The sequence below is a fragment of the Acyrthosiphon pisum genome, chromosome A2 (assembly GCF_005508785.2).
Source record: "Acyrthosiphon pisum isolate AL4f chromosome A2, pea_aphid_22Mar2018_4r6ur, whole genome shotgun sequence".
NCBI classification, from domain to species: Eukaryota; Metazoa; Arthropoda; class Insecta; order Hemiptera; family Aphididae; genus Acyrthosiphon; species Acyrthosiphon pisum.
In genome coordinates, this window is record NC_042495.1 from 33,660,741 (window position 1) to 33,685,904 (window position 25,164).

Consider the following 25,164-nt stretch of genomic DNA (forward strand, 5'->3'; position numbering starts at 1 on the left):
CAGTTTTGTACTGTTAGTCTTAATATATCAGAGTGATATGACATAGTTTATAATCAAACTTAAAGGCAAGAATATTTTTTAAAGAACCTTACGTTGGCAAGCACTTGTTATATTTGTATTATATTTTTAAAACAAGTCATGGACATTTTAAGATTGTAACATATAATTGTTTATATATTAGTTTATTTTGACCACGGACACAATTAGATATTATACAATGTGTCCGCGTGAACAGGTGAGTATGTTAGCTAATAGCACAGTAAAATAGATCTGGAATAAAAACCTATCAACAATATGCTCACCTTTCAGTTTCATAATTCGCTCCAATAAGGTATGGCTTCACATGAGTCGGTAGAATTATCTTCATGAAAGTCAACGTCTGAAAAATTGTAAATACATTGGACCTACTACCTAGCTCCTTGTATGTGGTACATTATATATTTCTGTTTTGATAACTATAATGAGTATAATCCACTGTATGAACTAAAAAAGATAAACTATCAAGTAACATTTGGTTTCTGAAAACATTTAAAATTCTATACTTGAGTGATATCCTTACATAAGTGTGGGTGAATTAGACATCATTGAGTATCTAAGGCTGTTCTGTGTGAATTACATTCATCAACTGTATGGACTCCAAATCCTTTTTTCGTCTGTTCATTTTCTTCTAACTCATCGTTGGAGAAACAAAATTTTCTGAAAATGCAAATTCTAAAAAATATATAAATGCCTACCTGATTTATGAATTATATTAAGCGATTTTACCTCTTATAGCGTTTTCGATTTGACAAAATAGTGTGTACTGAAATTCCAGTGGCACAGAGCAAGTGTTGCATGAAAATTGCATTAGTTTATTATAAATAAAGAAATACAATTCTTAATAGGGCCGCCGTATTTTGTTCCCCGTTATCGAGAAAAACGGTTCATATTTATAAAATGCACTCATTGCACTGACAAAATCGGAGGTGCAGAAAATGAGCACTCAGTGCGCGTAAGTGTTGTCAGTGCAATTAAATTGAATACGTTTTTGCACTGAGTGCGCACCGAGTGCAAAAAGTGCGTCAAATCGAAAACGCTATTAGATGCGATTTACTAGTCGTGCTCACAGTAGTACCTACCAATGTTGCCGTGAATGACTAACATTTATTTTACTTCTCTATCCCAGACAAGTGGTTTGGATTATGTTTTGAGACAGCCTCTGACCATGTTTACTAATTTACTGAGCGTTGTTTGCAACCACTAATTATTGTGAAATGATTACCGCAGATTCTATGCCAGGTAGATATTGGGATAATCATTTAGTCCGAAGATTTTTAGCCATTATTACCTTCTATTTCATTGATTTTTTGGAAATCTATATTTGTGAACAAATTATTAACACATATAATCAATACAACAAGAAATTAATACTTACAAATGAAGATTAACGTAATGTGGCGAGGCGATACATTGGATGTTTTACTGAAAGAAATACACTTGTCCATTGTCGTTTTGTACTAAAATGTATGAATTACTGTAAGAACTCTGTACGACTCTTTTGTAGTCTGTATTTTTGTTCAAATTTCAAATAATCGCGATTCCCGAGTGATTCAAATTTAAAGTCTGCAATCTGCATACGAGAAAAAATAATAATATTATTTATCTGATAACAATTATTACTATCTTAGTGATAAGTTAGAACGTTATCTATTGGCGTTGGTCCTGGCCGATGTGGCGGTCATTTTAATTTTACCGACTTCAGGAACGCTGCCGCTATGACTTTGATTTAATAGAACTTACCTAAAGCGTAACACGGGCATTTTATTGTCTAGTATCGCAAATTTACGATCAGCAAATCACATTTAGCATAATAATAATATAGTGAATCGACTGTTATCAAATTAGCAAATCATAAAAACCAGAATTATGATATATCTTAGGTACAGCCACTCACTAATATAGTATAAATATCTAAGATATATCTTAGTGGGTACAGGCGTACAGCATAAGTCATAACGGCATAACCACGGCTATAGATACTATACTCTATCCCACGAGAGAATAATCAGTCCACCGACCAACCATAGACATAATATATATTATATGTCTATGCCACCGACCGATTCTCGTTGTGCCGCACTGCCGAGCACCCCCCACCAAATAGCCGGGTTGTCGTGATCACATCATGGTTCTCGACGCACTATAATCGAATCATTCGTATATAATATTATCTTTAATCGTTGCCGAATGAAAATCGTTTGATAATAAATATTCCGTATTGTTACTGTAAGGCGTAGGCGGTAGGCCATAGTGATGAACGCCGAAAATTCCTGCACATTATTATAATATATTTATTAGTACACACGCATTCACGGAAAGTGTAGTGTATACGCGTTTTCTGTTAATTATATTGTTTATTTTGTACCTATTTGTACCGAAATATTATTATTATTTTAATAATATCAATATTACTGTATACCGCGACGCGACGCCGTCGAAGCCATATCGCACGCAAACGCGAACATATTTAAATAATTTATTTATTTAATTTCCTAGTCGTTGACTCGACGACTCCGTAATCTGCGTCGCTGTGTCACTTGCCAGTTTGTCACTCGCCGAATATGCTCACCGCTGAATCCACCATCCACGCCACGCTGAGAATCGCCATATAGTATATTATTAGGGCAGCGAAGTTATTGCATTAAAAAACACACTAAATTGATTGCATTATTGCATTAAAATATATTAAAAATTGCACTTATAAATTTAAAAATTGCATTGAAAAATATTTATGTTTTGCGTAAAGTAGTAGGTAACTGTTGGAATTTCTTTTCCAGTGTATTTTTCCAAAAATGACCGGAAATGTATGTTACTAATTTTATGTAACGGAATATTACTTGACATCAATGCTTTACACAGATCAAACGAAAAATTTGACTTTTTTGTATTTGTTACTAATTGTTGAACTTGTGACTTTGTATTGTTTTTCTTATTTACTGCCCTAGAATGTTTATCTGTTTTTAGATGTTGTGTCACAATATATCGTCTATCGGCACATACTTGCACTTCACACATTTTACAAAAGAGAATACTGCCATCAGAAGAAAATATAGCGTCACCAAATTCTGATACGTAATTTTTTAAAATGGCTGATTTAATCGGTTTGACTTTTGGCATTTTAACGGACGAAATAGACGCGACAAAGTATAAAGAACGACTACAGTACGTGCCACAAAAACGTGCGGATGATTTTTGACGATCATAAAATAAATAGACGATAATATTATATGTTATTGAGGGACAAGTTTTTATCTTAACGACCAAAATGCGATAATCGCTCTATAGAAATAATAAGTAGGTATTACAACAAATATAGAAATTTGTTCACTGCTACGTTTAGTTACTTTTATTTTATATATTAAGTTATATAATCTTAAATGTAAACGAAAATTATCAAAAATAGTTAAAATTGCAGTAAAATTAAAAAAATCACCAAAATTGCATTTATTGCAATATAATTTTTTTTGGTTTAAATTAAGAGTTTAATGAAACATATTTTAAGCTCACTCAGCAATAAATATAACCATTTAAAAAAAACATGCAAATGCAACAACTTCACTGCCCTATATATTATACATTATACTGTGCACCACCCACTAGTACGCGACAAGTAAGAATATTACAAAAATTGTACACTCAATTGTTTGCGTTTGGAGCACCTGTATGTGGACTTATGTAGTTTATGATACCTATAGTCATTATTTATTAGTTAGGTGATAAAAATTGTATTTATGCCCAACCATTTAAGTGAATTTTATAATTTTGGCTGTACGACATAATCGCCAAAGGCACAAAAATGACCTATCATTTGCGCCAAAATGTGTAGCACATAAGCGCCAATCTAATATTTTATACCTGTTATACCCAACATATGATATAAGCGCCAAAGGTGCAAAAATGACATGTCATTTGCGCCAAAATAAATATTTTATATAAGTAGTTTTTACAAAATTGATGTATCTTATAAAAATGATATTATATGAATACTATATTATATTAATATTATTTTATATAAATAGTTATTTGAAAATATTGCCGTCTTATAAAAATTATATTATATTATAAAATTAATATCATAAATTATGATGTACCTACATACAAATCAATGTAAATTTAATACATCGTAATGAACCTAAATCGTTATTTTTGCTCTTAAAATAAAATACATACAACACCTTTATTCGTAACAGTTTTTGTAAAATCCATTTTAACAAATGCTTTCGAAAAAGGTAGGTACTAACAATATGTTATAACACAAAACTGCTCGCACACGACTGTCTATGTGACAATCTAGCGTAATCAGATTACACATTTGTCGATTAAAATTAAACGTTTGGAGTTTTTGAACGATATAGTTCTACATTTAATATCTTTTATTTAATAACTATTAACAGTGGCACACAGGTACCTATGATTTTGGCGCTTATGTACGATACAATTTTGGCGCTTATGTCTTCCACCGATAGTTTTGTTGTGCCATTAATTACTAATTAGGGATAAATTCCTGCGAATTCCTGACTGGCTTTTTATAATCCCTGCCGTACCCATTTTTCCAGAAAATGATCTTTGTATGCTACTTTAGTCACATTACCCTTGCTCATTTGGAGAAACTTTGACTTTCTGGAAAAACGAGTAAAGAACAAACGTGTTGCCAAAATTCATAAAAAAAATTTGTATCAATGCTATAGAATATAATCTAGTGTCTAGTCTTCATGAGTAAAAATTAGTATAACCATCCTTGTGTAGTTATACTATCCCAGGAACATCTCTATTATGAATCTAATTTATTACCATTTAGAATTACCTAACCTATATTGTAATTTTTTTATTAATATTATTTAAATAAATTCATGTTTGGGTTACAATAAATATGCAGATGTGTACATAACTACTAAGATATAAACTAAATAGAATAGGTAGTAGTTGTGACCTGGTAACTATTTTAAAAGGACCTGTAAAAATATTAGTTTCAATAACTAATAAAACTTAAATGACACATCTAGTATTATATCTACATACATAAATACCTACATTTTACGAATGGCTACATACAATTTACTATCTAATGGACATATATTTCTATTTCCATATTATTTATTTCAACAATTATTTATATTTAATAAATTTACCTAGATAATAAGTTAATAATTTCTTAACTTCAGTATTATGTTGGTTTTCACAGTCTACTGGTACTTAAATTTAGCCCAGTGATTATATTAAAATTAAACGCAATTTTAAAAATATTTCCAAAGGTATTATGTCAATAAAAGGAATGGATGCCTTACAGACTACATTTTGTGAAAGTGATCTAAACAAAGTTCTGACATCTAAAGAATTAAAACCAACAAATTTTAAAAATAACTCTCACTCTGTCACATTACTAGAAAACTTACAGTCTCAACGCAAGTATGTTGATGATGATTTTACCTTCATTCAAAATAAATATCAGTAATTTATTTTTGTTTTTAGAAATGAAGTTTTATGTGATGTTAGATTTGAAGCAGATGATGGTAAAATAGTAATTGGACATAAAAATGTTTTAATCGCAGCTAGTCCATATTTCTGTGCAATGTTTACTAGTAATTTTGATGAGAGCAATAAAGATATTGTCAAAATAAGACAAATAGATTCAAGTATTTTACAACAATTAATTGATTATGTTTATACAGGAGAAATCACGATAACAGAAAAAAATGTAGAGGTATAAAAACATATTTGATTTGTTATAAGCTAATACACCTCGTAATACACTTTCTTTAAAATGATTATAACATATTGTTTATTTCTCAAGGGTCTATTATCAGCTTCAAGTATCTTACAGCTAGACTATGTAAAAGGTGCATGTGCCAAGTTTTTACAAGCACAACTGGATCCAACAAATTGTCTTGGAATCAAAGCGTTAGCTGATTTATATAACTGTATGGAATTGTTGTTGAGTTCTGAAACTTTTATTCAAAAACAATTTATGTAGGATATGAATTACAATTCAATTATCTATTTAGGTTAGTAAATTGTATAAATTATCATTTATGTTTTTAGAGAAGTGGTGAAATATGATGAGTTTCTATCTTTATCTTTCGAAGCAGTGGTTAAGCTAATATCCTCTAATAACATCACTGTACCATTTGAAGAAAAGGTAAGCAAACTAATTGATAATTGTTATCATTAATATTGTGAATGGAAGATCAACTTACTTAACATATAAATTTAATGTTATATTATAATCTTGTATATTGTACAGAGGGACTTGAGGGAGTGTATTTATAATGCATAATATGATCATGTGAGTTGTTTTGAGATTTAGCCATTTAACCTCTACAAACTACAAAGGTATCATATTTAATATTTATACTTCTTCATTTAAGCTACAGGCTGTGAGACTATTATTAATTAAACTATTTACACAACCTTGTAAATCTTAGCAAAATTGTAGAGATCTATTGCTACCTCTTAGGCAGTTGTTAGAATAATAAAGTGATATTCGTCCTTACAAACTTAATGAAAGTCATTGTTGTAGTCCTACAAAGCAGTCCGCACCATCTGTGGTTAATTTTATATTAGACACAGTATTCTTTTATCAGTCATTTGAAATATTTTTAATACTAATATCGGTTTAAAAGTGTTAAAATGTAAGTAATATGTATACATTTCTTGGTCTTCTATTAAATGGCAGAAACCAAAAGCCTAATATATCTAATACATAAAACAAAATAATTTTGTGATCCAGCATTCAAAATTCTTTAAATTTGTTATAATAATCATTGTATGGTGTAAAAAATAAATTTTTATTTTTGTGTGTGTACACGATAAGTAGTCGAAATAATGCTTTGCTTTTCATATTTTCCGGTGGCAAAGTGAACCTAGTAGGTGCATTGGGATCAGGGACTAAAATTGTGTGTAAATGCTAAGTGTGGAATACGAAATTAAAAAGTGTGTAATGGCCTGTAATAACTATAGTAACTTTTTTCATAGTTTTTTTCTTCATTAATTAAAAAATTATTTGATTTTACATTGGGAAATAGATAGATAGAAATTTAAAATTTTTAAAATATTATCAAACAATAGTTAAAGTGTGTAGGTTTTTAAAAGAACCATTAACATAGGTTCGTTGTTTCAAACCGTGATATAAAACAAAATAATATTATTGTTACCTAATGTTTGGAAATTATTTAAGAATTATATATTAATTTTTTTAATGATAAGTATTTCTAAACCTAGTATATATTTGTAATTAAATATTAATAATTTGGTGATATTACACTAATTAGTTTTAAAATATTTGATCAAACAATTTCATTTGATTGTGAGTTGGCAATATTTGTAGCCTGGGGTCTGGGGATAATTTTTCCCAAGTTCAGGGATTTTTATTCCCCAATTCACTGTCTATACTCTATATATTATAGTTCAGTGCATTAACTGTAAAATTATTTTGTATAATTATTAATAATCTTACCAATATACCGACATAAATCATTTTATTGTGGTGCAAAGATCCCCGCGGTAACTCCAATAGTTAAATATAAAGTGTGTAGTACGAAAAGAATTCAATTTTAGCCTCTGATTGGAATTTCGTCGGAATGAACAGTAACTATAGTCTCCAAAAAACAAAAGAAAATTAAGAAAAACGTGAATTTTTGCGTATATATATATATACGATTCCAGAGGTTCTACCCATGACCCAAAAAAAAAATTTCAGAGCTGTCATGTACTACTATGAATCGTGAATTTGATTTTCTCCGTAGCTCGCTTAACCAACCTGGTACTGTTGAAATCATTGAAGTAGGTACGTGATAAAATTATTGACATATTTTTCTTATATTAATATAATATTTCCGATGGATAAAATAAATTTCTGTGATTATAAAACAAGTAGTTATTAATAAACCCTTTGTTTATCAATTTTCTTTATTCAATTTATCAATTATAATACGGAAAATGTCTACTATAGACAATATTAGACATTTCCCCCTTGCCCCCCTAATGGATGCCCTTGGTTTAGGGTACTGAATTATAAAAACATAATGATCCTTGTTTTTGTGAATACCTACATGCGGTGTATGAACTATGAATGCTTATTATAAACTGTACAATTTATAATGATGCATAGTTAAACTTATTCTTTATAATAGAGCAATATTATTGTTTAATCATTAATCCGCTTCTGAAAATGTCCAAAATAGAGTAAGTTTTTAAAAGCGGAGGTTGAATTTATTATTATTCTAGACTTTTTAATTCTTATAGTCCTTTTGGATCTTACGATAGGTAAGTCTTGATACTATTTAACAAATTATTTAAATTAAGTTTATTATTATATATTATAATCAAAAATTTAAAAATATATATTATAAATTGGGCCCGGAATTGTATGCATTTGCATATTTCTATCTATTTATCTAAAAAGTAGCTAAGTAAGATAAAAACTTGAATCTTAACCTAATGTGTTGATATGCAAAATTAAATTTGGCATATTTTTGCATATTTGGACCATTTTAAATTATTGTGCATATTTCAGCAATTTTCTGAAATATAATGCATATATAGAAAAAAAATAGTATGAAGTATACTATTATTATGTGCAATACTTACGTCAATTCAGTGTATCATGATTCATGAAGTATAATTTGATATGGGCTATAATAAGATTTATAATAACGAGTGAAATAAGATAAGATAAAGTTTATTGCTACGATAAAACTTGGTAACGAAAAACTAGTAACTACCTAATGGACTAATGGTTTAGTTTTTATACGACAGTGCTTCGCGATATTGTGTATTCGTTCGAGTGTTCGACTATTTGTGTTTCTTAAATTAAAATGTCAAAAGTACAATCGTCTGTTCGTAAATATGTTGCTGAATTTGGAGAAAATATTTTTGCATGTGACGGGGGAATTCTTTTTTGTAAAGTATGTGAGATTAAAGTCAATAGTGTAAAGCGCTTTACTGTTACACAGCATTTGAAAACGGATAAACACATCCGTGCTGTTCATAGGAAAAATGAGAATAAATCAAAATTTCAACAATTATTGCCCAATCTATTAATTAAATATCTAAATTACCGGACAAATCTATGTTCGCCAAAGATTTATGCAACACATTACTACTAGCAAATATCCCTTTGGAAAAATTGGGGAATAGACATGTTCGTTTGTTTCTTGAAAAATATACAGGTAAAGATATACCTTCGGTTTCATTATTAAGAAAAACATTCCACAATTAGTAAATTGTTCGACAAAGCAATGTTTTCTTTATGGCCGATTGGTATACAACACGATAACGTATTACTATTCGTTACAGAACATACATGGTGAAAGCAGCAAATGCTATAAAAGCATTTTACTCCAAAATGATCGACATCACGTGTCTTGCTCATGGACTACATCGGACATCAGAAAAAATCCGTTCTCTTTTTCCAAAAGTTGATGAACTAATCGCAAACATGAAAAAAGTTTTTTTAAAAGCCCCTTCACGTGTTGAACTGTTTAAAAAAGAAGCTCCCGATGTCCCTTTACCTCCTTCACCTATTATTACACGATGGGGAACATGGTTGGAGGCAGCAATGTATTACTGTGAATATTTTAAACCAATATTAAATGTAGTTCAGCAATTAAATGCCGAGGACGCAATATGCATCGAAAAAGTAAAAAAAATAATGTTGGAAGAAAATATTTTGGAAGCCGATTTAGTATTTATTTATTCAAATTATGGAATATTAAAAGCAGCCATAACGAGTTTAGAAAAGCAATGTCTTCCGTTAACTGATTCCATTAAAATTGTTGAAAATATTGAGAATAAGTTTAAAGAAGTATCTTGTGCAAATGGTGTTGAAATATACAATAAATTTAAAAATGTCATTGAAAAAAATGACGGATTTCGACAGTTATCAAATATATCCAAAATTATAACTGGAGAAAATACCTCAACGAACAATATACCAGAAGATCTTTCAAGCAGTGACTTAGTATACTTTAAGTATGCCCCGATATCTTCAACGGATGTAGAACGAAGTTTTTCTCGATTCAAGAACATATTTGCTGAAAACCGACGTGCATTTTTATTTGAAAATCTAGCCAAGACTTTAGTAGTTAATTGTAACTCTCCAGGTAAATATTTATAATTTATATATATCGTCAAATATTTAATACCTACCAATGATCTAGGTATTATATTATACGCTGAAAATCTTTGTGAATCCTGAACAAACTGTTGTGTAAGTACCAAGTATATAAAATATAAATATAAATAACATTATGATTTTTTTATATTATTGTATAGGCGTGGTATTAGGTACCTACCTGCATTTTGCTCAAGTATAAAGTGTTGCCCACTTGCCCGGCGTATTGTGTAGGCAAAATAGGTACATTAATGCAGTGTTCAAAAAATCGTGTACATAATCTTTACATTTTAGCTCGTCGCAATTTCGTTCGCCGGTATAATGTCATTGCGCACAAACCAAACGTACGCCCTCTCGTAAACAACCAAAATACTTTACTTTTCTTAACAAAAGAAATTATATTTTATAAAAATTCAAAAAATAAACTACATTACTTGAGAGGATACTCCCAATGCATATTTTGTTTTACCGGTCTTCAGACTTCAACACATGTGACATAGCACATTTTCGTTTACTAATTTCACTAGTGTGCTGTTAGTTTTGATATTAGAGAGATTTGACCTATTATAAATATTCTAGATAATAATATTATTTGCGCTTATTATATTTTAAAATAACTAGATACAATTTCATATAACCTATCTAATTATTTATTTATTTGAGAAAAGGAATATTGTTTTTTATTCCTGATAAAAATATTAAGATTGATTTGATTATTATCTAGTTGATTAAGCTTATTTCAAAATTTGGGGGGTCATATTTCCAGACCTTCATCTAATTTTTTTTGTTTTTTTTTTTTTTTGGGGGGGGGGGGGGAGAGAAACCTTTTCATTGGATATGCCACTGCTGTGCACGACCTGTGGATGAGATCTGGACACGCATAGACTTATCTTTCTTGAAAATGAAGATTTTGAAAAATCGGCAACGCATATAATGCGCACATATAAATATATAATGTCCTTACCTAAAAGTAGTATAATAATTAATAGGTCAATTCACTCTAGTATCAAAACTCACAACACACTATTGAAACTAGTGAACGACAATTTTGAATTTTCTATCAATGTCGTGCGTGTGTGAGACGGAGATAACAAATGTATGGGCCGGTAGGGTCCTCTTAAATAAATGTTTTTACAATTAACATTTTTATAAAAAACAGATTCACTAATTGGCTAGGTATTTTGATATATTGATTGGAACATGTTATTTCATTTGTCAGGTCTTCCTGTTATACACTCTTTAGAATCGTATGTTATTAAAACACGTTTTAAGCATGGAAAGCATCGTCTATATTATGTTGTTTCAAAAGAAGATGAAAAGATCATCAGCATCTGGGCCCTATTTTAAGTTATAACTAGAAAAAGAGACCCTCTCCATTGCCTAGACCAGTGGTTCCCAACCTTTTATGAGCGTGACCCTAACATTTTAAATTTAACTATTAGCGACCTAAAGAAAAAAAACAGTAATTGCTTACACAATGTTAGATTTTGAGCGTAACGATGAATGTATTGATTTTACAATGATGTGTTTTTACTTTTTTCATTTTTGGTGTCTGTCGCCACCGTTTGGGGCAGTCTTGTTCGATTCGAGGGGAAAGTGAATCTAGTTAGTGCGTTCGGAAGATCAAAATTTAAAATTCCCAATAATTTACAAAAGCGCCAGGAAAAACATCATAGAAATTAAGAAAAAATGGGAATTTTAACGCAAAATCGATTTTGGTTTTTGGTGTAACCCTAATACAATTAACGTTAGACGCATGGCACTTTCCCAGAAAGCTTATATTAGTATATTGAATTAATTAAAATTTGCGATACTTTTTAAGATATATATAGGCATATGAAAATTTCGGGAGTGCAAAAACCACAATAATTTTTTATAAGCATCTGAAGTTAAGATGTTGACAAAATTCATCAAAATCACGAAAATTGGTTATTATTTCGAGTTAGAAATTCATAAAAAATGTTCTATGCATATCTAAGGTTTGATATTTTCATACTCAATTCCCCTTATGTTTTCCTAAATTTAACAAAAAAAAATGTTTTTACCTGAAAGTCAAATTAATTTTTTATGAGCACCTGAAGTTAGAATTTTGACAAATTTCTTAAAAAATCACGTGTTAGAAGTTCATACAAATATCTACCTATTTTTATTCAAAAATTTAATATAGATGTACTATTCCAGAGATTCTACTCTTGACCAAAACAAACAATTTCAGAGCTCTAACTACTGTCATTCACTACCAGGAATTATTTTTTTTAAATTCCTTATCAATTAAAATAAATTTCTTTATTATTATGGCGCAATTAACACATTAAAAATCAAAATTAAACTACTAGAATAATATTGCAATATTAATGAGTTAAAAAATTTCTAAAAAAAAACACTCAGAAATATGCAATTATAATAATAAAATAAGTCCTTATAATGGAGAAAATTAGTTAATTATTGAAATATTCTGACCAAAAGATTCACAATTTCAATCGTAATTGTAATAAAACAAATTCTGTGGTCACTACCATATTATCATCATACTACAAACCTATATAAATATGCAAAATCAAACAAGTCCACGCTCTATTTGTAATTAAATAGTTCATAAAAAGTAAATAAATGCTAAACAACTTAGTTAGTGTTTAGTTATCATGCGAAATACGCTTAACATTATTCATAAACACTTATATTCTTAATACTGTACACAATCATATAAATAAGCACTTTTCTTTTACTAATAATCTAGATCGCCACGTTTTAAGCATAATGATTTATATTTATATTCAAAAATCACTCAATATTTTATTATAAGTTTTATATTTTTTAATTTCATTAGTTTTATTTATATACTGTTTTATCCATATTTTATAATATTACAAAAATAATTATGTCTGAATTTTTACACTGAGTCATATAGGCAATCCAACAGACGGGCAATTCACTTTAAATAAACTTGTTTCTCTCTAAAAAATTGAAATCAACATATTAATATCATAAGGTTTAGTTTTAAGTCCATAGAGATGAAAAACAAAATGTTTTAACTGTTTTTTGATGATGGCTACGGCAATATCTTATATTATATTTTAATTTATTTCTGCTTACTTAGTAAGAATTTCTTATTTAGTATGTACGAATAACTGCAGCAAGTATAACAATAAATTACAACACATTAGTCATATATTTCTAAATTTTAAAATACAATTTTATTGAACTGTAAATACGAGAAATATGAAAAGTATCATAGTATAATTTATAAACATTTTAAATACTTCTCTATTTATTATAAAATTTAAAAATAAAGTTTTCTTAAATATGACATTGACAAAATAATTCCAGAGTGCTTTGGTATAGTTTTTATTGGTTAAATAAAGTAACTATAGTCTATTCAGAATAAGAGCACACCAGTTTTGACCATAGCCGCCTGGTGTGTTCTTATTCTGAATAGACTATTATTACTTTCTGATGGATGGTGGGAGGAAACATAGAAAAAATATTTACAAAAATAAAAGGAAATAGGTACCTATCAGAATATATCTAATTTAAAAGTCTTCATCAATTATGTCTTTATCATTGTTGATAATTGAGGAATTTTAATAACAGCTGCTGAAGCTTTTTGGTAATCGCCTACTCATTTTTAAAGCAGTTTGCCTTTTGTTGTTGTAAACAAGAACAAGTTTGACAATCTGTAAACCTATAATTTACATATTTAATTAAAATTGATAATTAATATAACTATGATCATTAAAATGTACGTACTAGCTGTAGGACACTCCAATTCGTTTAACAGCCTATCAGCGATAAATTCAATATTTTTTGTGGACATATTTTCCACAGTTAAAGCCAATCATCCTAACAAGTAAAGACTTTGTCAACAAATCTTGTTCAATAGTCACGGATTCACAAATGACACGTGTGATAACAGCTTGAGGTGGCTTTTGAACCAATTGTTTAAATCAGAGACGGGCAAGATCTGTGTGTAAACTATAAAGAACATTAAAATAATAAAATATGTGATTCAATTTTTTAAGCAGGTATTTGGAAAGTAAATATTTAAATTTTTGAGCAGAGTATTTTTTAATTAAGATTTAATTTTATAATTAACTTTTAAATCAAGCAATAACCATTGTTTGAAAAAAGAACAGATTCAATAAAATCATATTATCTATAGTATAAGCATAAGCTACATATACAATTGAACATTTATACTTTTATAACTAAAAAATAATTTGTAAATCATTGATGGATGTGAACTTTAAATGCTTATGGAAAATGACGGTTAGGTATATTGTATATTTTATATTTTTGAAAAGTTATTATAGAAACTACAATTTTTGACTAAACGGGCTGAGCACTTTCGATCAGGGCTTCAAAACGTTTTTATAATGTTATGAGTATAACGTTAAACACATCAAAAAAACGATTGAAATCGATAACGGATAATATATCGGTAAACGATAAACGATCGAAACGGTTAACGGATAACATATCACTAAACGATAAACGATTGAAAACGGATAACGGATAACGAAACAGAAACGATAAACGATTGAAACATATAACTGCTTGAAAAAAAAAAAAAATATTTATAAAATTATAACTGTCTGTAAAATATATATAATGGTTATTTTTGTAATATTATATTTTTCAATCACTCTGTTTTGTGTGGGAAACAAGCTATATCCATCAGATAACGCTAAACGCTTCATAACGTTTACATTTTTAAAACGTTTAAACGCTTAACGTCGGCTAATACGTCGTATCTCCAAATAGTGGTTTTTTCAGGAAACCCATAAAACTGATATGGGAATCAATGAGATTAGGTACGCATGAAAATTGTTCAACATTTCTATTCTCCTTGGGTTTTTGTGGGATATACGTGATATTTTCACTAATTTATGTGTTTGTTTTTTCTGTATATTTTGATGTAGGTATATATCTCAAAATACCTTTTTTTTTACTTACGACGTATTGCCTCTTAGCCGACGTTAAGTTATTGAATAACGTTTAAATTCTATATAACGTTAAACAGTCATTCCATCATAACGTTTAATATACATATAACGTTAAACAGTCATTCCATCATAACGTTTAATATCCATATAACGGTACGGTAATGGGTATTATTATTTTTGATTTAAGCCAGTAAAATAGATTTAGAATATAAACCTATCAACAATATTCTCACCTATATGTTTCAAAATTCGCTCCAATATTGTATGGCTTCATCTGAGACGGCGGTTAGGTTAGGTTAGGTTAGGAGAATCTTAGGAAAATCTTCAAGAAAGTCAAAGTCTTGAAAGTTGTGAATATATTGACTTGACTTCCTAGTTCCTTGTATGTGATACATGATATATTTCACTTTTGATTATCATATAATGATTATAATCCACTGTATGAACTAAAAACGATAAACTATTAATTAACTTTTAGGTTTGGCAAACATTTAAAATTGGATACTTGAGTGATATACTTGCATAAGTATGTGTGAATTAAACATTATTGAGTATCTAAAGCTTTTCTGGGTGAATTAAAATTATCAACTGTATGGCCTCCAAATCCATTATTCGTCTGTTCATTGCATGAATAATGTAGTGCTTGAACAAAATGGTGATTTAAAAACTTAGGAAAGTTGTTGGAGTAATTATTTTTCTTCTACGATGTGTAAACAAGTTTGTTCGATCACTTTTTAAAGTTGTTGGACACCAGAACTTAATAATACAAAATATAAATTTTTTCTATTTAAACATTTTTAATTGGTATATCATTTTTTATATGAACTAAACTTAACTACTTAACAGTTAAGGGTGTCAGTGCCGGTGCGTTTTTTGGTACAAATACATGTCTAACAGGAAAAACTCTCATGACCTGTAGAATTGTCGGATTTCGTTAATTTTTTTTTATCTTAAAGTAGAGAACATTCTGTGGGTCGAATCAAAGCCTGATTTTGAAAACTTTAATTATAGAAACTGGAATATGCATTTGAAAAATGCATAATATTTGTCTTTTTTCAGACGTTTTTTTCTACTACTATTCAAAGTAAAATGAAAAATCGAGCTATGAACTGACCTGTTGAAATTTCTCATCTTTCAGATAAAAAAAATTTAACGAAATCCGACAAATCTACAGGGCGCGAGAGTTATTCCCGTGAAGTCATTTTCGTTGATATAATACACCGTATCGACCCATTCTAAATAAGTATCGAGCTGTAGATTAGTGGAAAAGTATTATAATTAAGGCAATAACTAAAATATAAAACATAATATTCAAATAGCATAGAAATTTCGAAAATTGTAAATACTGGCACCGACACCCTTAACACTGTATAAATTCAAAATATTTTTTTAGTCGGTGTCTAACAAAAGTCCAACAACGTCTTAAAATGTTATGTGTATATTTTGGATCTATTTTTAGCGTTCTATTTTGATTTGTAGTGCCAGTTGTGAAGTTGGCACTACAAACTTTGAACTTGAATAACTTTTGAAATACGTTCCAACAAATTCCAACAATTGTCCAACAACGTCCAACAAGTCCGATTAGAGTTTGTTGGAATGGTTTTAGATCATTGTGCCAACTTTGTAGTGCCAGTTTCACGTAGGTGGTGCACTTGCCCACATAACTGGAGGGAAATCTGAGTCAAGCAAAATATAATTTTCTAGAATATAATCTGTGAATTTGGTAAACATAGTCATAGGTGCAATTGATAGCAATTCCGTAAAGCCGTCCGAGATTTCATCTGGTGGTAAATAACTTAAACCGAAAAAACACTTAAGCCATTCACCAATTTCTGATGATTTGTTTAAATATTCGTTTAATAGTGGTTTATTTTGTTGGATACGTCGATACCAACTTTGCCCTAGATGGAAATTATAATAAACTAATTTTGAAATCAGTATGGAAAATATTTATTTGAAGTGGCTTGTTAGTTAGTTGCACACATAATTTTCCTAACATATCCCATAACATCAAATAAGTCAAAGTCTGTTTGTTGCGTAAAAAACAATAAACAAGAGGAAGATAATAGTTATTTTTGTAAATATGTAATGTATACAGTTGCATAAAAAATTTTGGAGCATAAGTAAACGTTCCATCTCCAAAAACATGTTCCGCGTTTGAAATTGCCTCTAAATTAATTTTGCATGTAAATAGAATAATATTTTTGTTATCACTCACAAAACAAAATTGTTCAGCCTTGTATTGAGTTTTATTTTGCATTTCATTTAACTGTTCGATAGCAATTTCGGCTGATGTCGGTAAATTCGGAAAATGCTTTCTTCTTATTTCATATATAGAACGCCTAAACAACTTCATATCCGTATGAGTTAAATTTAACAAAATATCCTCCATATTTTGTAAATCACGACGTATCAATTTACTTGGAAGTATATGTAAGTCATCATTTGTTTTACGTTTTAAAGATCTTCTTATAATTTCTCTAGAAACTACCTGGTCAGTATGTGCGTCCTAATTATAATATTACATTTTTATTATTTTATTGTATTAAATTAAATTCTTGTGAGCTTTGGTTAGAATTGAATCACATTATTTTACTGAACTCGGCGCCACTGCCTCAGAAGATGTGAAAACATAATATATATGAGTTTAGAAATATAGTTTTATTATCACGCATATATTATATAAAAGTTACGAAAACATTTAATATGAAACAACATCGAATTAGAGTCTAATTATTAGACTCTTAATGGCAAAAGAATTTTCAGTGTTTTTCGAAAAATCTGGAAAAAAAATCACAAGACCGAAAATATTACCTCCATAGAAAATTCGCATGGCATGAATTCCGATCTCAACACTATCAATTAGTTCCGCCGAAGAGGGATTGACCATCGTGATTTCATATATCTCCAAAACTAGCATGGTAATACAGCTTGTATCTATTAACTGTTTTAAATTGTGTGCATAAAATATATAATGTGTTGCACAGCGAATTGTATAGGCAAAATAGGTACGTTACTGAAGTCTTCAATATTGTCCATAACTACACTTTAGCTAATCGGAAGTATTATACTCCAATCTAAAAGAGGTTGTACCCCGCTGGCCACTACTATCACCCGAATCCACATTTCTTAGATCCATTAAAATGCGTGAACTAACCGTATTTACCATATTCCCTCAATGAAAAAATGTATGATAGGTACAAATTTTCAACAGTTGCAGGGAGATTTTTGAAACTGTTAACGTCAAATTCAGCTTTTAAACCGATATTTTGGCGAGGAGAATTATTTATGTAGATACCTAAACTGTTTTCAATAATAAAATAAAATTACTAAAACTCCAAAACGGAGACCAAGTGTAAGATTCTGAATTCACCATAATTCTTAACTCGTTAAAATATGTAGAAAAAAATCTTGGTAAGGTAAAATGAATCTATGCGTATTTTGTATACAGAATTAATTAATGTAAAATGTAGTTTTATTTATCCATTTATTTAAAATTTAAAGTTATACATATGTTAGTTACATGCACACGGCTATATAAAAAAAATAATAAGGTGTAATTTATTAAAACTATGGGATGAGACACATAAATACATAATAAAGAAATAATAAGCCTAATGTAGAAAAATTATGGTTTATCATAAAATCAATGTTATTAGTACAATATCAATATCAAATTGTGAATTGATATTGTACTAATAACATTGATTTATATGATTACAATTTACTACAATTTATTAATATTATACATTCATAAATCTTAGGTATATAAATCATAACAATATAGTATAATATTAATATATATTAATTTAATGTAATAATTTATAAATTATAATTATAAAAAATAATTATAATTTTCCTCCATACTTTTCAAACATGTACTTTAAATTTTTTTGAATACAAAAAAAATTAGGAGGAATCGCCTGAGCTAAAAAATAAAAATAAATCAGTTTTAATTAAATTAACTCTTTTTTTTTAGTTAGGGGAGAGGCTAATATTTGTTAGGCACCTAAATTGGACCACCTCAATTATACCCAATTGTTAAACATGAATTATAATAAAAAAATTTATACATATGTTTAATACCGTTGTATAACGTCTTTGGAGTTATATATCATATTATTATTATTATTAACATGAAGACTAAAATTAGAAGGAGACCAAACTCATACGGTCGTCCACTTAAAAAATACGTCTGGTAATTATTAGCACGATGAAGTGGCTGCGTTGCAGTTCTCTAAGGTTTTTACTTTAAGCCGTGTAGTTTATGAATTCTTTATGTTTTTTATTTTTAATAAAAAATAAATACATCAATTTAAAACATAAACCTTTTTAAAATGTATAGCTATTCACAGTAAGTCTCAGCCCGATACTATTGACACACCACAGAAATGTGTTTTCTGGAACGATCGCTCTCTACCAACATGTATCGTTACACTCAAATTTGTTTCTTAAGAATGTTGAACGTTTATGAAATATACACATTTGGACATATATGTACAATGTACTAATCATACAAGCTTAAAAATCAAAAAAGAGTCATGGTTCAAAAAAATTCATATATTTTCCAAAAATTGTAAAAACCTAGAATGATCCGTACACTGCATACTACGCTGGTATAACCCTAGCATACGCCGGTGCACACGAATTATGTATCATTATGTCAGATAAACGAACAATTCATGTTACTTTTTCACCTACAGTTAATTATTATAGTTTCTAATGTGATATTTCCATAATATACAAGTCCGTAGCCAGGGGGAGGGGGGGAATTTTTTTTTTTAAATAAGATTGAATTGTTTTAAATGCCCATTATATTTAAAACTTGAACATCGTACATTCGTACATGTGTCACTGTGATTACAAGAAACAATAAATAAAACGGAATATTTTATATTTATATTGTGTTAGATAAGCAATAACTAATCACTAATTTATTATAGTATTATACTATACTAAACTAGGTTTTCTTATACAGTGCCTCGCCTTTAATCCATACTCATACCGATTGGGAAGTCCGTAGTATTTTTATTGAAAATAAATAACCACTAAAAACCGGTTTTCATATAGGTAATAATATTATGTTATTGATACATTTTTAATTAATTATTATTATTTTTATTAAGCATTGGGAATCGCTAAAAAAAATGTGTTAGTGAAAATAACATGAAGTGCGTCTGGGATATAATTCGTTCAAAAAGGTTCGTTTACCTGTTTTGGTATGCAATTCGTGTGCGCCCGCAATGAACCGTTCAAAACTTGGTTAATATAATATATTGACTTATGTTCATGTTTGGGGTTTTATAATGTGGGGGGTTGAATAAAAAAATATAATTGGGTCAAATAATATAACCAGTTGCCTAAGTTGGATCAATTTGTAATCATTCTACCATTGACAAAGAAAATAACTATCAAACTTTTGTTCACATGCTTAGATACCTTTAAGTGCAGTTAAATAATTATAATTTTAAATAACTGGAATACTCCTAAATGTCAAAAGTGGCCCAACCTAGGTAACTCCCCCCTTATTATACAACTAATTATTGGTATAATTAATACGTATTTGAATGAACTATAAAATATTATATTAATTGTCAGATTAATGTAAGTAAATTAACTAGTCTATTAATTACCGTTAGTATAAGCTTTTACGAGCAGTTTTCCATAGACTGAAAAAATGTACAATAACTTTGGTATAGGTACCTATTTATTGTTATTTTATTAGCATAATTATTTCTATTTAGATATAGTGGCGTAACCAGGATTTTTTAATGGAAGGCGACGGGGTTAAACTAAGCAATTCAGAATTTGATATCCGTTACCTTATAGTAGGTCGTTATTACTACATCCCATAACCGTAATAAACTTTGCAAATAATAATTGATAATACGCAAAATGTTTCTTAAAATCGTTTTCAGAAATATCATGGGTTGTACTTTGCCTTTTATTATATAATATTTATACCATAACATGTCCAATATTGTGGGGGTGGGGGTCTGAAGAATCCTTAGCCCCGCTCACTGGGTAAGCCACTTTTTAGATGCACAGAAATATATAATATACATGCATTAAATTCGCTTTATAATTTAAATATTTATTGTATCGAAAAACAATGCTTTAAAGTTTAAACAATAATCAATATCATACTCCATAGAATATTGGCTATAATAATTATTTACTTACCACTGTAATTATCGTCTTTTAGAGCTATATGAGTAACACAAATAATAGAATATAAATAAAATAGGTTATACTAACGTATAATATGTCACATTTCTACTAATTATAAAAAAACACCCTCTAAAGCCCAAAGAATCAATTGATGTATCATTTATTGAAAACGGTCTTGTTGTTTTTGAGTCTATTAACTTCAGTTAAACCAACATATATTTTCAGCTGTAGAACCTAACTTCACCCGTGAAAAATATAAAACATAGTAGGTACTATTATAGTACTCTATAGATGTAACTTGGTTTTAGTATACCTCAGTTCACGGCAAATCGGCATCGGCGTTCTTCGCTTTGTGAACTAATTTAACCAACAAGGATAAAGCGTGTGGCAGATTGAATAAATATATAATTGCACTTGATACAATTTGGTTCTGGTTTAAACTACTTCCTAAACTTTCCTGAAATCTCTAAGAACAATTGGAAGATTTCACAAAACGTGTCAAGTAGTTTTTAGTATATTATGAGCTTTTAACAAACATTAAACTGTCATATCTGTTTTAAGATATAATTTCTTTATTCAAAGCCATAAAGGGGCAATTCGATGCATGCTTTTATCTCATCTGCCCGAATAACCAGTGGCAACCAAAAAAATTTTCCATTTTCATCATAAATATCAAAATCATTGTGTTAGGACCTCTTCCAGGTAACATTATCAATTTTCTTTCTGTATATTTTACCTTATTTGGACGATATTATAAACTAAACTATTTGAGTCAAATTGGTCCAGACGTTATCAAGTGACCAATAAACAGAATTCAGTTTAAAATTTTAATATTTTATTATAATAGGTAAACAATGGTAATATGTAACCAATGGCCACCCTATAAATAAAAAATAAAATAAATATTATCTTTGCTTGAGCCAAGATAAAGTTCATGTTTGAGCTATCTTTCAGCTATCTACCTATAGGCAAGGCTGGGCAAGTTTTTTAACTTGTTAAGTTAAGTTATTTTAAAATAATTAGGTTAAGTTAAGTTAAAAGTTACTCGTATTTTTTTTCGTTAACTCGTTAAGTTAAAAGTTAACTTTGAAAAAAAAGTAACTTAACTTGGTGTAAAGTTAAAATTTGGTGATTTGCAAAAATAAAAAATTCCAGTCATATTATATGCTTTATTAGATAGTTTTTCTTTACGTCCAAGTAAATTACTGGGTAAATTTAAAATGATACATTAAAGAAAAAACACATTAAAAAATGTGCGTTATTCTTCGGATGAAAATTAACTAAATTTAGATATTTTTTAAATAAAATTAACTTGAAGTTAACACGTTAATCTTGAAAAAACTTATTAGGTTTAAAGTTAATTTGAAAAAAAAGTAACGAGTTAATTAACTTAACGTTTTAACTTAATTTTAATTTTTAACTCGTTAATGCCCAGTCTTGCCTATAGGGATTGGAAAAATATGCTATAAACACAATCCAAGACAAGGAATCTATTAGTATCACTTTTAACCAGGGCTTAGCACCCGAATCATTTATTCGGATTTCGGGTTTCGGGTACTGAATGTATTCGGGTGTTCAAGCACCGGAATAAAAAGTTTAAACAAACATTCGGGTTTTCAAAATCTCTATAATTCGGGTCATATTGATTAATACGGGTGTCGGGTCTGGGAAAAACATACATTTTGATGACCCCCCACCCTATTATTAATAATAACAGCAATAAAATGAGAGGTACGTCATAGAGAGATACAAATTACAAACATGCAATTTACCACTTGCGAAGTCGACGAATATAATAAAATGTTTAAAATAGGTAGGCCATAGGGGCGTTGAAGCGTAGAGAAATAAAATAAAATATAAATTATGATTTCGCGATTTTCGGAAAACTGGTAAATAGCCAAGAATTACGATATTCATTACTAATTTAGGTATAGACAGTTATGAAGTGTTAATAATACCAGTTGGGAAGTTGGTGGCAAATATGAAATAATACTAGGTATTATTATTTATTAGTTATTAATATTTGATATTTTGGCCACGACTGTCAATACCTTATTCAGTTTTGTTGAGACCATGTTTATATTTTATATTGCTCTTGTCTATATTTGGATTTATTTTATATACCTACTAATAAAGTAATAGATTATATTACATGCCTATTAGGTATAAAAAGATTTTATTGGATTATATTATCAAGAAAATAATTATTGAATTTACCTGTGATTGATTCTAAGATTGTTTACAATTTATTATTGTTATTAAACATCTAACTACAGAATCGAACTCACCACAAGAAATAAATACAAAATGATATATCACATGAAGAGTTTGTAATAATCAAATTTTTTTGAAATTTAACCCGAATGATTTATACAAGTTTTGGTAGAATCATTCGGGTTATATGGGTTTCGGGTGTTTGATTTTTAAGGGTGTTTAGGGGTGTTAGGGGTTCGGGTTAATTCAGGTGCAAGGTCCTGCTTTTAACTCAATCGGTCATATCATTAAAAAGTTGCGCGATTAATAAAATAATACACTGAATAATTATAAAATGTATGCAATCTAAGCTCCACCAGGAACTCCAAATATGAAATTTTCCTATTTTTTTTGTTGCATATTTGATGTATTTTAGGTTTTTAGTGATGTTTTTGAAGTTTTGGTACTATTTTTTGGTAAAAATATACACAATATAATATTTTATTTTATAATTTTCATAAATCTCGTATATATTAAATAAAAATAGTAGGTCAGTAGGATAATATATTAGTAGTGGTATTATAGTAGTAATTTTGTTAATTTATCAAAATCCATAAGAAATTGTATTATATTTTCTTTTCATATCGGCAATATCGAATATAATAGATTTATGATTTCTTATCTGTTTTATTTATATATTTTACTAGCTGACATGGAAATGCCTTGATATTTCTAGGTCTTACTCGTCTTAGTGATTATGCGAGTAGTATAATATTATCAGGTAGGCAATCTACTTGCGGTACATCGCGGAAATTGCGTGGTGCGTATACGTCACTGTATAAATGTATAATTTAAGTCTAAAGTATTAAGAATAATACCAAAATTAATGTGACATGAACATTACATCTAAATATAAATAATGAATGCATAATAACTGTAATCATTACCTTTATTTTTCCAACCATTGATACACGATAGTGAACCTTTAAAAATAGTTATAATTTAATTATAATAATTAAGTTATTGTAAAAATTCCTGATTTCAGCCCGTTGCAAGGAAAGCATTTGAATCACCAATATGCGGGAAACTTAAGTTTGATATTAACCTTTATATTATATGTCTATGCGTCTCTTACTATTTACCTACCTTAGAAGGTAAACTATGATGGCAAAAGAAAATTAAGGAAGAAGACGCCAAAAGTTGAAATAAATATAAATCACAAATTTATTTTATTGGGGCCGGTTACATTAAATTGGGCCTTTAAAAGTTATTTGGTATCTGATAAATTCATGATGTGTTCCTTACATATTATGCTGAAATCGTTGATTTTACAATTAACCAATGTATCATTTTCATGTTTAGGTAGATAAAATATGTAGAATATTTTAAAATTATTAAGTTATATATTAAACAGAGAATGACATTCGGATGGTGGCAAACTCTTCCGATTGTATGGTAAACTCTCCCAACATAATGTTTAGATGAAGAAAATGTGTAAACTCTCACGAGCTGATTTAAAATTATGTCATAAAAAGTTATAAACCATACAGACCAAAAATAGCGTTGTAAGTTTATTTAAAATCTGTTTGTTTATATCATAATACAAATTTAATTTCTATGTTAATTTAATTTGAAATTAATTTAAATTATTATTATCTTTATTATTAACTAGAATTTAAACAATTTACTATTTTTTAATGAAATTCA

At 28.8% G+C, this 25,164-nt stretch overlaps 1 protein-coding gene and 3 long non-coding RNA genes across 4 annotated transcripts in view; 1 reads left to right on the top strand and 3 right to left on the bottom strand.

Moving 5' to 3' along the window:
* Positions 1-1,178: 1,178 nt before the first annotated feature.
* Positions 1,179-3,411, bottom strand: LOC115033058. Its single transcript, XR_003839421.1, has 2 exons — positions 1,415-3,411; positions 1,179-1,354 (listed from the first exon to the last, which is right to left on the bottom strand). It is a non-coding gene; the product is annotated as an uncharacterized LOC115033058 (long non-coding RNA).
* Positions 3,412-3,614: 203 nt separating this feature from the next.
* Positions 3,615-7,107, top strand: LOC103309959 (kelch-like protein 3). Its single transcript, XM_029490497.1, has 5 exons — positions 3,615-3,638; positions 5,292-5,445; positions 5,509-5,740; positions 5,831-6,006; positions 6,079-7,107. The coding sequence occupies exons 2-5, from the start codon at positions 5,297-5,299 to the stop codon at positions 6,206-6,208; spliced, it is 687 nt and encodes a 228-aa protein (XP_029346357.1). The 5' UTR covers positions 3,615-3,638; positions 5,292-5,296; the 3' UTR covers positions 6,209-7,107.
* A 5,452-nt stretch (positions 7,108-12,559) lies between these two features.
* Positions 12,560-16,351, bottom strand: LOC107884275. The gene is made up of 3 exons (XR_001679819.2): positions 15,327-16,351; positions 13,898-14,122; positions 12,560-13,832 (listed from the first exon to the last, which is right to left on the bottom strand). It is a non-coding gene; the product is annotated as an uncharacterized LOC107884275 (long non-coding RNA).
* Positions 16,352-18,992: 2,641 nt separating this feature from the next.
* The window catches only part of LOC103309964, a 7,452-nt gene continuing 1,280 nt past the window's right edge, over positions 18,993-25,164 (bottom strand). The window contains exons 3-5 of the long non-coding RNA XR_003839535.1: positions 24,405-24,440; positions 21,277-21,300; positions 18,993-20,762 (exon numbers count right to left, since the gene is read on the bottom strand). This is a non-coding gene — a long non-coding RNA (uncharacterized LOC103309964). The remainder of the gene's footprint in view (positions 20,763-21,276; positions 21,301-24,404; positions 24,441-25,164) is intronic.